The following is a 14,438-nucleotide window of genomic DNA, read 5'->3' on the forward strand; positions in this document are numbered from 1 at the left end:
CCCCCTGTGTACAACTACAGTCTTCCTGTGACTTCTTCTCCCCTGTGTACAAACTAGCTTTCTTCTCTGTACTTCTCTCCCCTGTGTACAACTACATCTTCTCTGTACTTCTTCTGTCCCCTGGTGTACAACTACATTGGCTCTCTTAGCGTCTTCTCGCGGTGTACAACTACGTCTCTGTACGACTCTGTCTCCCCTGTGTTGACAACTACGCGATCTTCCTCTGTACTCTTCTTCCCCCTGTGTACAACTACATTCCTCGCTGTACTTGGTTCTCCCCTGTGTACCAACTACACTTCTTCTGTACCTCTTCTCCCCTGTGGTAGAAGTACATCTTCGTCCTGTACTTTCTCCGCGCTGTGTACAACTATCATCTCCGTCGTTACTTCTTCGTCCCCTGTGTACAACTAGCATCCTCTCTGTACGTCTTCTCCCCTGTGTACAACTACATCTTCTCTGTACCTCTTCTCCCCTGTGGTACAACTAACATCCTCTCTGACTTTCTTCTCCTGTGTACAACTACATCCTCTCTGTACTTCTTCTCCCGCCTTTGTACAGGTTTTTTTTCGACTTAATACTATTTTTAATCTAGAGTCCGTTTGGAGGTCGGGGCCGTGCCTCGACAACAGGCATTGGCAGCTCCTCGGGCAGTTCGCTAGGACACTTTGTCACGACACAGTAACGCCGGGCGCGGAGAGGAAAACTCGGAGACTCCTGTAGCCGACTGTTGATCTCTTCCTTGTTGCCTTGTTCCCCCAACTATTCCGTGCCGGGTCTTGGTGGTCTTTGGATCCGCTCGTGTTTTCTTTGTGTTGGCTACCCTCTCCTTGTGTTCCCTTTGTTCCCAGAACTTCTAAGTTTCTTTCTCCTGTCCGTCTCCCTTTTAGTTCCCTTGTTCCCACTATAAGTTTCTTACTCCTGTCCGTCTCTGTCCTCTCCTTTGTTCCCTTGTTCCACCTCGTAAGTTCTTCGTTCTGTTCGTCTCCCTTGTCCCTGTTCCCACAGACTCTAAGTTTCTTACTCCCGTCCGTTCTCTGAGCCCTCCTTTGTACCTTGTTCCCACAACTCTAAGTTTCTTACTCCTTCCGTCTTCTTGATCCTCTACTTGTCCCATGTTCCCAAACTCTTAGTTTCTTCTCGCGGCTTCACCTCTTCCTTGTGCCTTGTTCCCGCAACTCTAAGTGTCTTTCGTATGCGTCGTCTCTGGTCTTTCTCCATTTGTTCCTTGTCATGTCTCTTCTACATCAACATGTGTCCCCTCTTCTTCATGTCTCTTCTACATCAACATGTGTCCCCTCTTCTTCATGTCTCTTCCACATCAACATGTGTCCCCTCTTCTTCATGTCTCTTCTACATCAACATGTGTCCCCTCTGTGGAAAGACACTCTGAAAGTTTCAGGAACAAAGATTCTCTCTCTTTTTGATCCATTTCTATAAAAACCTGTCTGAAAATGAGCTGATCAGATTTTGGCCACTTTATGATGTCATAACGATGTTTTGTCTTGTGTAACCATTAGCCAATCAGCAACCAAGGTAACCCCCCCCCCCCCTCCCCCTTATCACCTGAATCTCCTCCTAGAGCACCATTGAGTTCTTTGTAACCAAATGTCTCTCAGAGGGGCGTGGGGAGGGGCTCCTTATTTTCATCTAAAGTAACAGACAGAGAATCAGCACTTTGGAAACAGGGCTGAAACAGAGGGGATTATGGGTAATGCTGCAATGATCTGTTTGGTGTTTCAGCCAATCAGAGACAGGCTCTGGATATATCTGAGACCTGTGATATTTTGATGAAACACAGTATAATAGGGGACCTTTAATATCATAATACCACAGTCAAACTACCCAGCAGGCCAACCTGAATCTGCTGTGGGAGGCCTTGTTTCCCGCTGATATTTCATGCACCGTTTCATTGGATATTGCTGGGAGATTGGCAGATACAAGGGTGGAAACTGTGCGAGCAGATGTGGAGTTTAACTCCCATGTCAGCTGAGGTGAACACATGTTTTCAGAAGCTGTGTTTCCTCCTGATCCACGGCGAGGTTCATGCATGCATGCAGGTGTTTTTCTTGTACACCAGCAGAGTAGAGGAGAGTAAATCAATCAGGCTTCAACATGTTGCTAAGGTGTTTTATTCACACTCTTCGCCCTGGCAACAGCAGATAACCTTGAGAGCCATTGCCATTCAAAAGGTGCAGATTTCTTTTTCTAAAGGCCCCGCTGAAATAAAAAGCTTTTCAATTTTCATTTTTCAACCCTTCCCTAGCTTCTCGTTCTTTAACGGCGCAGCACTTTACTCCGCTGATTTTCTTTTCCCTCCACCGCTCTTTATTTTGTCCTCACTACATCGGTCATCATTACAATTTGTTCCCTGAGTACATAGAGTGCTTGAACCATAATGGGGAAGAAACTAGGCTTTTTAATGTTGAATGCCTGATGTGTCATGGCTGAAGCCTGCTCTCACATCCTGGTAACGGTTGCTACCCTTCACAAGAGGACCTATAAATACATACCAGAAAAACATTCAGGCCTTCAGTCGGCACTCAACAAGCTGCTCAGGAACACCTTTACACGCATAGTGAGGATTAAGTTGGCTTTGCTTGTACAAAAATAACGTAATGTAAATACAGATTTTTATTCTGTACAGCTGCCATTTTAACTGATGTTGGTTTTTAATTGGGAACATTGATTACATTGTTCTATCTACCTTTCATTTGAACAAGTTTCTCTCTAATTAGTTAAAATTGTCTTTGTGTAAACGAGTCTGAAACTAGCCCTGAGAGAGAAACCAAGTGAATATCTTGGTTTTGTGGAGTTTTAGTGACACAAAAAGACACTTTTATTCACTATTTCCTTACCTCTTATAGACTAATCAATGATGAAACTAATCCTTAGTTGCATCCTCTGCGCTGTTAGATTTGATGCGGCTCTTGTCAGGGGAGAACTCCTAAATATCAGGGGAATAAATTGACTTACGGACGGCTTATCAACTCCAATATCTGTCCTGTATTACTTCATTAAAAAAACTATTCAATAATGCTTTTTCTCTTATCTTTTTAATGACCTCCCAACATTCTCACATTCTCCCTCTTAACAGAAAACGTCACCGAGATCAAGACGAATATTTTCGTCACCAGCTTCGGCCCGGTGTCTGACACAGAGATGGTGAGTTCATCTGCAGCAAACACAGTCAATACAAAGAGAGAGATTGGCTTCGCTGGGTAAACACACACACACACACACACACACACACACACACACACACACACACACACACACACACACACACACACACACACACACACACACACACACACACATACACGTCTCCAACGCCCACCCAGACTACTGTAGGTATTTTTAGATGGAAACATATATTTACATTTGATGAGACGGGCCCCACTGCTCACGCTGTTTCCCGGGATGAACGCTCCGGTCCTGGTTGTCTCTTTGAAGATTGGATTTGTTTTAGCTTCATGTAAATGAGGCAGACTGAACGTGGATGACATTTAAGATTTAATGCAACGTGGCTGGCCCATTCCCACTTGTTCATCCCTTTATTAATACATTCTCTTATGAACTATACGGTTCCACTTGGCTGGCATTAAATCTTCTTTTCCATTAAATCTCCCATTACACCCGGCCATATCCCTGGCTCACTTTGACACAGCAGTTGCCACTTTCCCATAATTGACTTGAAGAAGGTATTGACAGCAGTGCATGAATGATTAACGAAATGCTGCGAGGGACTTGAATAGTTTTTGCGGTCCATAAAAGCGTATATGCCAGCACCACTAACATCGCTATTATTCTGCAGGATGGAGCGTTCCTTTCCTGTTCATTTCTCGTTGGTTTCCTAGCTTGAAGCGGGTCGATATTTCACACATGAGCACATACATGATGCATCTCCACAGTGCTTGATCTGCAAAATCCTAGTGGATGTGTATGAAGGCATTAAGGAGGATCTGCTGCACAATGTTGGACCATTCGGCGCTGATTGACAATTGGCTGCTAAGTAGCAAGTGAAATGAGCTTCTTCTGTGTTAATGCACTTATTTGTAGCTCTGAAATGAGACACCAAAAAGCTCCATTAGGGAAGAAAAGGATGCTGCAGCAGAGGCTCTACGTAACTTTAAATTCTTGTTTTGGGTAAATACACCACCAGACGAAATGAGCTCTGAAACTCCAGAGTGAAATAGAACTTTCTGCCTTTGGCACCCTTCAGCACGTTTTGAGATAGAGATGATCAGAGGGCAGGCAGGTTGGTAAACATTTGAGCAGTGTGCACTTCACTGACATCACGTGCTACATATTTCTGGTGGAAATGTTCCTGTTTCTGTGGTCTCAGGAGTACACCATCGACGTGTTCTTCCGTCAGAGCTGGAAGGACGAGCGTCTGTGCTTCAAAGGGCCCATGGAGATGCTGCCGTTGAACAACCTGCTCGCCAGCAACATCTGGACCCCCGACACCTTCTTCCTTAATGGAAAGAAATCCATCGCTCACAACATGACCACGCCCAACAAGCTGCTGAGGCTCCAGGATGACGGCACTTTGCTTTACACCATGAGGTACATCTCCTTCCTACTCTTTTACAACAGCTATGCAACCTCTTGGCTGTCCAACATTGATTTATTCCATACATGTTGCTAAGCATAAGAGAAGTGCTTAGAACTTGTCTGCACAGTGTTGATTTTCAAGGTGCAGTTTCTAAACAATGTCGATCAAATGAAGGAAACCTGGCTTTTATGAGCTCATGCTTCTTTTATAGGAGGTTAGTGAAATGCACATTTTTTATAGAGTGCTTTGAAGATGAAAAAATAAGCTAGCAAGGCCAACATAATTCACATTTCAGCTTTGAATTAAGAGAGGAATCCAGTGCTAAAAGCCTTCAGCGTGGCACTGTGGGAGAACAGTGTCACCCAGTGGCCAATCACAGGCACTTGTCCTGGAGAAGTCAGTATTAAAATAAGGGCAAATATTTCAAGTCTTTCCTTAAATTTGTTCTATTTTTTGCTTTTGAAATCGCTTTGAGACATACTTAATGACACATATTAGTGTCTCTTTAAATGAGACAGCAGAGGAAGGTCATCAATTATGAAACGCAGCCTCATTGTGAACTATGGTTTTGGCAGTCATGGAGTGAACTATAGTTTTTGGCAGTAGTGTAGAGGCAAATAAAAAAAGAGACAAGCAGATGGTGAGCACTCGAAATTAAACCACCAGTATTTAAACTTAAAAAGCTGACAGGAAAGGAACAAATTATGTGAAATTGAGCTGCGATCCATGCTTTCTGACATAACAAAGGTTGTTTTTGTTTAGCAGAACAGTGGTGTGACCACAAAGACTCGCCGTGACCTTTTCCCCAGAGAATTAGAATAATTCTGTGCTTATCCTCAGGAGTTACTGTAGCTGCAGGACTTAAGAGTGTATCACAGATGAGAGCACTCTATCTGATACCAGTAACATCCACCGGGAGAATAATGCTGCATGGAGGACAGATTATCCATATGCAACCGCCCAGACACATATTTGAAGAAGAGCTCACTTACACTCACCTCTTTGTCACATGCATCCAACGCAGTGTGAAGCACGTCTTAATCAGTTATGGTGGAGCTCAACTTTGACCTCGAGGCTTAACAAGTGAAGGATTGTGTGTGTGTGTGTGTGTGTGTGTGTGTGTGTGTGTGTGTGTGTGTGTGTGTGTGTGTGTGTGTGTGTGTGTGTGTGTGTGTGTGTGTGTGTACGTACTGCTTCTCTCTTCTGCTTTGCATGCCTTGGGAAAAATTCATTCTCTGAAAACAGCTGCTGGAAAAGACTTATTTATTTCCCTTAATTAAAACAAGAGACTTAACAGTGTCTCAGCTGATGTCAGCCTTTCTCCAACAAGGAATGCACGAATGAAGAGAAATGCATGTGGCAAGTGAAAACACTGTATTGCCAGGAATGAAAATGAAAGGATTTTCTACGAGACGATCTGCGGAACATTAGTTTTTCAGCATTTACCTTGCACTTACTTCACCATGCTTAAATACACTTGGACGTTTGGTCCTACTTGCTTCCACACTTGTCTTCCCTGGCATGTCATCTCTTGTCTCCTTTCCTTCATGTCCTCTCTGTCTCCTTGTAGCTTGCTTATGATTTTGTTCATGAAATTATGTTTATAGAGTTACAATGATGATCGGTGTAGTTATCGGTCAGAACTCTGTGGCTGTAGCTTTTGAGTTGTTTTGAAGTGGTTGGTTGCACAAAATGAGAACTCTACTCTTCCTTTAATTTGCGAATAATAGTTTTAGAAAAAAAAAAAAATTATATAAACTAAATTGTTAATAATAATAAAAAGAATGGCAAGTTGCAGTCCTATGGATGCATCCTTAAATGATGTGTATCGTGGTTGCATTTGGACCCCTTCTGTGCCCCCCTCTCTGATATCCAGTATCTTCACATCTGTATCCATCATGTGTTGCTTCCCCCCCTCTTGGCAGTTTTCACAGTGACTGTATTTGTTGCAGCTTATTCCGATCAGATGTGTGCAGACTTGTTGTTCAAAGTGATTGTTCAAATCATCGCCAAGTGCAAAGCAGGGGACGCCAAGTGAGGTAGACGACGCATGCCAGAGTTTGAAATCCTATTGAGCAAGAGCATTTACTGCATATGAGACAAGCCACAAATGTTACTAATCTTCCAAACTCCAGAGAAAGATTTAGATTATTTCCAGGACTTCTTTTTTTCCATGGACTGTAAAACAAAAGACAGCCTTGTACTACTCGTGTTAGAATAAACTGGAAGATGTTCATTAGCGGTCACTGGCATAGACATGCAGATTTCTTTCCAAAAGCCTTTTGAGTTATCCGTTTAATACAACCTAATAAAAGCCAACAGTGGAGCTGGCTGACTCTCAGTTATTTCCTTTTTACATTTTACAGCCAAAATCCTGGAGTGGAGTTTTTTCTTTCTCCTGCTATTACAGAACAATGGAATTGATTCAGTGTTTCAACGCGTGTGGCTGCTCTCACTGTGTCCATGTATGCAGATAGCATTTGACTGGTTTTAAAAAGTGTGAGAGGATGGATAGCCCGCGGCGGACCGGCTGTGAGGGAGTTTGTGTTAGTGTTACACACTGCAGCAGAGACTCACAAACTCACCCTGGAATCAGAATACTGAATGAGCGCGGGATGTTTGGGAACGAGACATCAAAGGGAGAGGGTGCCGAGATTTTCTTCCCAAGCTCGGCAGAAGAGAATTTTTTTAAATTGGCTCTATGGTGTGAAAGTGGAAGGGAACACGTCTGTGGAATAGCAATCAGATTAATACATTAAAAGAGCAGGGTGTAGGTGTCATAAGGGGGAGGAAATAATGGAGTTACGCTATGTGTGAATCAGATTGACTCTGGACTGGAATCCTTACAACCCCGTGACCTCTCTCTCTCTCCCTCCCTCTCTCTCTCTCTCTCTCTCTTTCTCTCTCTCTCTCTCTCTCTCTCTCTCTCTCTCTCTCTCTCTCTCTCTCTCTCTCTCTCTCCCTCTCTCTCTCTCTCTCTCTCACTCCCTCTCTCTCTCTCTCTCACTCCCTCTCTCCCTCCCTCACTCNGTGTGTGTGTCTCATTCACTGTCCCTCAGGTTGTGGCATGTGTATACATATTGGGCAGCAAGGTGTGCCTTGTCTCCTTCTCCTAGGAGTACTCTCAGTCTTGAGAGGTCATCAACCTCCTTGAAACCTGGGATTACAGAGTTTCACTCCCTCTCTCTCTCTCTCTCTCTCTCTCTCTCTCTCTCTCTCTCTCTCTCTCTCACTCACACTAAAAGCCTGCCACCATGTGTTGGCCAAACATAGTGTTATTGCATGAATGTGCCCTGGAGCTGGTCATGTGGAAAGGTAGTCAGGGTCACGAAGAAGAAGGAGGAGGTCTAGTTGTGAAAACCCCTTCTCTTTTAACACACATAGACTTAAAATATTCAGCACCTCCGCTTTTCATTCACCCAAATCCCACTCTCCGTCGTTGTCACTGTGGTTTAGCTCCGGGGCCGTCGACCGGTCACGGTTTCCCCGCTCCTCCTGATTGGCTACAGCGGAGAGCATAGGGCTCGGCTGGTTGGCTGACCCTCTCATTCTACTATTTTTGCGCGGATTACGCTCCATTGATTGGGCACGCTCCCAAACCCCCCCACATCTGGCATAAAGAGATGGTGATGGAGAGAGGGGAGGAGGGTGTGAGGGGGAGGGGCATGGTCCTCCCTACTGTCTCATTTGGGGTTGTAGTCAAGTTGTGCTCGTCTCGCCACAAAGTCTCTTCTGTGAGTGAGGAAGATGTGGATTTTCACCCACTGAGGATCATTGTGGAATAACTTTTCAAACACCAGTAGCTGGCTGGGAAGGCGGACTAAAATGTATTTATTTTCCTGGGTTGTTTTTTAAGTTTTTTTCTTGAGAATCCAATGAATTATGGATGGGATGAATCTGGATGATTTGTTGCCCTTGTTCATGATCTCCGCAGCAGATCAGTGTATCTCTGAGTGGAGGGCATAGAGGCTGAGCTGATCTACTCTCATCCGCAGCCTCTCGCCCCGCGGGGATCTTCTGCCATTGTTTCCCTTTCTGCTGTATAGCAAGATCAAAGGAAGCCGCTGCAGCACCATATGACTCCAATATGGAACCATAGGCAGAAAATGCTGCGCCATACTTGAGGGGAAAACTGGACCAATATCACAATAGCAGCGTTTTAGCAACAAAGTGTTTTCGCTAAAAAAATTCTCACACACGTTGAGGTAAAACACGTGGAAGCAAACAAAACGTGCGGGATGGAGGTGATGGCATCCTGTTGGCGGGGGCAGGTAAGAGACCCAAAAGCATGGAAAAACTGGATCTGGGTTTTGCACGACACTATGCGCCAACATGCCTGAGGCTTGTGCATTTAAATGGTTTAGAAGGCTGCTCACTATTTAATGAAGTTGTGTGTGCATGGTGTCTCGTTCCTGCCAGAGGATGAGGCAAGGCGGTGAAATCAGAAACCTTTTTTTTTTAAGGGTTGTGTGTGTGTTCATGATATTAACCGTGCTCCTGCGTGTCCATCTAGGAGGAACAAGCTGCCAAACTGAAGGCAGAGAAGATCCGAGTCGCCCTGGAGAAAATCAAGGAGGCACAGGTCAAAAAGGTACGACCACCTTTTTACTTACCGGGGAGAAAAAAAAAAAAAATTCTGACTGGTGTAATAATCGCTGTCTCGTCATATTCACCGCACACTGCATTTCTTTGTGAACTTCCTCCACGGCAAGGCGGTGGAGCGCAGAGAAAATAGGTCATTGCAGTGTTTGATTATGTGTGTATCTGCCGGGGAGGGAGCGAGACACCGGAGAGAGGTTTCAGAAAAAACAGACAATGCAGAACGTCGTATTTACAACATCCAGCCAAACAAGTGCTGGTTCTTCTGTGAACAATACGGACTCCCTGAAAGCACCGGCGTGTGCATGTCTCTATTGGGAAGTCCGTATGGGACTCAACAGACAGGACATTTTTAACCAGTGTCTCCCCCAGTGAATGGTGTCCTTTTACATGCAGTGAATGGTAGAGACTCAGCAGTGTTTCACCACAAAGGGATAGACTTACTATAGCAAGAGAAAGAGTGCTGGCACCAATGACACATACTAAAAGTGCTAAATTATTACTCAGGTCGTCAGCAATTTTCCTCACTATGTTACATCTATGATATTGAAGCAGCATTTGGATAACAACTTCCAGATGTTGTTGAAGCTGTGTGATTTCTTTTATCTTTTATTCTTCCAGACTAGGGGTTTCAAGGGGTCCCTCCTGTGAGAAATGTAGGTCAGACACCCCCCAAATGTCTTAGCCTCACAGCGTTCCCCAACTACTTCATTGGCCCAAGCCTCTCTTCAATCATCTGTACCCCCACGCGGATTGGACGTCAGGGTCCCTGTGGGAGGGGTTAATCTGGATGTCAAGGAATTGAAGTTTTAATTTGGTTTCACACCAGGAGAAATCTTCTGTAGGCTGGGATTAAGTGAGGATGGATTCGGCACGTGTTATTCAGATTAGGTAAAGCCTGCTTGTTATTGAGGATTTTTGGCTGCGGGTGCAAAACTTTAGCCAGATTATTGGATTTGACTTGTTGTTTATGTGACTGTGTGACTGTGGTGACCCCATAAATAGTATTTAAAAGAAGCCTGACAGGCACATGATTCATCCTTTTCAATCCCCTAATCAGGTTCAGAGCCTTAATTTAAAATGGACAGCTGCAAAAACCACTGTGCCATGAAATATTGTAACATAGAGAAATACAAAGGAAAGATATGCTGGAACTTGGATGGTGATCAGAATCTTAGGAAATAAATGATTTGACATGTTTTTATTGAAGGACAGATACAGTCACAGTGTTCGTAATACAAAAGGGTTTTTTCCCACGTTTTCAATTTTTTCTCTCGTTTCTCGTCCTCAGCTGGTGATCAGGGTCCACATGTCGGACGAGAGCTCTAAGACCATGATGGTGGACGAGAGGCAGACAGTCAGGCAGGTGCTGGACAGCCTGCTGGATAAATCCCACTGTGGATACAGCCCTGACTGGGCTCTGGTGGAAACCATCAACGAGCTGCAGATGGGTAAGAGAGCGTTAGTCTGTTAGCTAGGGATGTCCCGATCACCTTTTTTTGCTCCCGATCCGATTCCGATCATTTGATTTTGACAATTTGCCGATACCGATTTTTCCCGATCCGATCTTTATGCAATGCATTAAGAGAAAAAAAAGCATTCAAGTTGTCCCTTAAGGTTATTTTTTTATTTAAATTGGATATTCTATCCAACATGGATATAGCTTCTTTCTTTCACAGCAGCATTGGATCAGTTCAGTTGTGCAGCATTGGATCAAAACAAAATAAAGCTTATCAGTAGCTACTTGTTAGCTTACTGCTACAATTAGACACTGCGCCCACTCTGGAGCCAGATTTGAGAGAAATAAGCAGGTCTATGAAAACAAGCCCCAAAGAAGCAACACATACATGATGTTGTGTAATTTGAAACCAAAACTAAGGCCTCAGGATGACTTTAAGACTTGAACATGGTCATTTTAGTTTTGTAACATTGAATACAAAATTTAAACAAAAAAAAAAAAAATCCCGATCCCCGATTTTTTTTCTCCCGATTCCGATCTTTTGAAAATCACGTGATCGGCTCCGATCCCCGATCACGTGATCGGATCGGGACATCTCTACTGTTAGCATTATAATCGAAAAGTACTCTCTGGCTAATCGTCAGGCTTACAGTTAAAATGTCTGCCCCACCTAAAAAACTGGAATCCCTGGAGGGAGGAAATTAAATGCACATTTGCGTGTCAGCGAAAAAACTGCATATCTTGCTTCTTATCTTCATCCCTCCCTCGTCTCTCCTCCCCCTCTCAGAGCGCATTTTCGAGGATCACGAGAACCTGGTGGAGAATCTTTTGAACTGGACCCGGGACAGCCACAACAAGCTGATGTTCATCGAGCGCATCGAGAAATACGCTCTCTTCAAGAACCCCCAGGTACATTTCACTTCAGGACAGTGGGGACGGATCATCCTCTCGATGCCCTCCCCTGCATTCACTGTGTTAATCCCGACAGCATATGCTACGCACACAAACACATTGTGTATGCATGCTGGTGGCTGGAGTGAACAAGGGAGTGTGTTTGTGTAGGAAGTAGGTCAAGTAAAGCGAGTAAAGGTGAATAATTTATTTAACATAAGACGAGGTGATCCGCCGACTCCCTTCTCTCACTGTTTGCATTCAATCATCTCCAGAACTACTTGCTGGGGCGGAAGGAGATATCAGAAATGGCTGACCGGAATAAAGAGGCGTTGTTAGAGGTGAGATTAAAGTTCCCATCTTTCCTACACATCAGGAGGATTACCTACCAGATCAAGTTTAACATGAATGTGTCCTCAGGAGTGTTTCTGCGGCGGCTCGGTGTCCGTGCCGGAGATCGAGGGCATCCTGTGGCTGAAGGAGGACGGCAAGAAGTCGTGGAAGAAACGTTACTTCCTTCTCAGAGCTTCGGGCATCTACTACGTCCCCAAAGGCAAAGCCAAGGTCAGTGAGTGTGCATTAGGCTCATGCCGAGTGAAGACGGAGCACACATGTTGGGGTTATGAGAACCAGATCTGCTCTGTGGTATTTCCTGTTGGCTGCAGTGCCTGATCACAACACATGGGCTCTATTTTTAGCAACAGGACAAATGGTATCATTTTGTTGCCTTATTTAAATCCTGCCGCTTTGTGCGAGTCCTACAATACATTAAAGTGTAACCAAAATACATCAGCCATGTGTCAACCCGTCCTCCATGTCTTCCTCTCTGCAGGCGTCCAGAGATCTGGTGTGCTTCCTGCAGCTGGACCATGTGAACGTGTATTACGGCCAGGACTACCGCAGCAAATACAAGGCGCCGACTGACTACTGCCTGGCCCTGAAGGTGAGGGAGGGGCGGGAGGAGGAGGAGGAGGAGGAGGAGAGTGTTGTTCTGACACCAACAGATATGTAGTATCTTAACATAGACTCTGACAGGGTGTGAATTTCTCATCCTATAAATGGAACGTGTGAATTAATTTGTAAAGTCTCTAGAGGCTTATTAGAGCTTCTCTCCTACACTGCCAGACTACATCCACTATGCATCAGCCTTCCCTTATAAACACCTTTCTGTTACAAGCTCTCTCTCAAAATGCTTCCAAACAAGTTAATAAGAGTATTTGCTTTTGTTACCAATAACAAGTGGGTAGAATGTTGGTACTCGTTGTATTTTATGGACAGGAGAGGAGATTCCTTAAATCTGTCCTTTTATATATATTTAAAAGATTATCCTTTAAAATAAAGCTTTAAAACTCTTTTTCAGTGGACATTTGTGGATAGTGAAATATGTATTAACTTCTCTGTAGCATCCACAAATCCAGAAGAAGTCCCAGTACATCAAGTATCTGTGCTGCGATGACGTCAGGACCCTGCACCAGTGGGTGAATGGGATTCGCATTGCCAAGGTACGTCCTACTAATGGTTCAGTGTCGAAGAAGTCCAAACAATGTTCTCTCACACTATCTAAAGTATTTGTTTATCTCATGTTGTGTTTGTTTGTAGTACGGCAAGCAGCTATACGTGAACTACCAGGAAGCCATGAAGAGGACAGAGGCGGCCTACGATTGGTCCTCTCTCTCGACCGCCAGCATCCGATCAGGCTCCAGCTCCGCCAGCATACCTGGTGAGTTTAACACAACAGTATAATACATATGTGTTCCTTACATTTGGACATACACCATAACTACATTTCCCATAATGCTGCTCAGAAGCATCCTTTGTTAGACTTCCCCTGCCCTTCCTGGCAAATGCCTGTCTTTCAAACACTTAGTATGAGGAGAAATGTTCTTTATAATTCAAGATCTTAACTTTTTGGCTAATAACGAATAACGTCATACTGCACATCCATTATCATTTTACTCCACTAATGATATACATTCTTTCCTGTGTACTTCCAGAATCCCAGTCTAATCACTCAGGCCACTCGGACAGTGGCGTGGACACGGGCTCGTCTCACGGCCGCTCCCAGAGTGTGGTGAGCTCCATCTTCTCTGAAGCCTGGAAGAGAGGGACCCAGATCGAGGAAAGCTCCAGGGTAAGGCCTTCTGATGAAGAAAGCAGGAATGAATCAAAAGAGAGCCTGTTATAGTTCTGTGTGAATGCTCAGAAACGTTCCCGACATGTGATCTTCATCTGGAGAAATCTGCATTGCAGTTTAGCGGAAGGAATTGCATTCTCTAGTTGCTTATGTGCTTATTTATGTCACTCAGCTAACACATAGTCTCTTCTTTTACAGGCATCCAGAGGGGCCACCCTGCCGCACGCTTCCCACGGTCACCGGCACCACAGCCAGCACTCGGCTGATATCCCCGCCCTGACGCCCTCCCCCCAACCTCAGCTGCAGCAACAGCATCAGCAGCAGCCTCCGCAGCAGCCTCCGCAGCAGCAGCAGCAGCAGCAGCAGCCTCCTCCTCCGCAGCAGCAACAGCAACCTCCACAGCAGCAGCAACAGCAACCACCACAACCACAACAGTTTCCACCACAGCAACAACAACTTCCTCCCCAGCAACAGCCACAGTTTCCGCCAAACAACATCCACCACAGCCTCCAACCACAGCACAACTTCCTCCACAGCAACAACATCAACAACATAGAAACAACAACCACCAAACATTTCAGAAACCACACAGTCTTCAACAACACACAGTTTCAACAACAACCACAGTTCGCACAACAACAAGTTTCAGCAACAAACAACCACCAGTTCAGCAACAAGCACGGAGCAGGCAGTTTTCACCAACAAACCACAGTTTCAGGGCAAGCAACAACCCAGTTTCAACCAACAACGCACAGTTCAGCAAGCAACGCACAGTTTTAAAGCAACAACCACAGTTTCAA

General features: G+C 44.8%; 1 protein-coding gene across 1 annotated transcript in view; it reads left to right on the forward strand.

Annotated features, from left to right (window-relative positions):
* LOC104945519 (ras-associated and pleckstrin homology domains-containing protein 1-like) overlaps positions 1-14,438 on the forward strand; it is a 50,207-nt gene that overhangs the window by 24,177 nt on the left and 11,592 nt on the right. The window contains 11 exon segments of the mRNA XM_010771203.1: positions 9,069-9,146; positions 10,446-10,605; positions 11,401-11,522; positions 11,780-11,845; positions 11,925-12,068; positions 12,337-12,447; positions 12,908-13,006; positions 13,104-13,224; positions 13,499-13,635; positions 13,837-14,004; positions 14,107-14,264. Coding sequence (XP_010769505.1) covers positions 9,069-9,146; positions 10,446-10,605; positions 11,401-11,522; positions 11,780-11,845; positions 11,925-12,068; positions 12,337-12,447; positions 12,908-13,006; positions 13,104-13,224; positions 13,499-13,635; positions 13,837-14,004; positions 14,107-14,264 — 1,364 coding nt within the window.

The sequence above is a fragment of the Notothenia coriiceps genome, unplaced genomic scaffold (assembly GCF_000735185.1).
Source record: "Notothenia coriiceps isolate Sejong01 unplaced genomic scaffold, NC01 NC01_scaffold00009659, whole genome shotgun sequence".
Classification (NCBI taxonomy): Eukaryota; Metazoa; Chordata; class Actinopteri; order Perciformes; family Nototheniidae; genus Notothenia; species Notothenia coriiceps.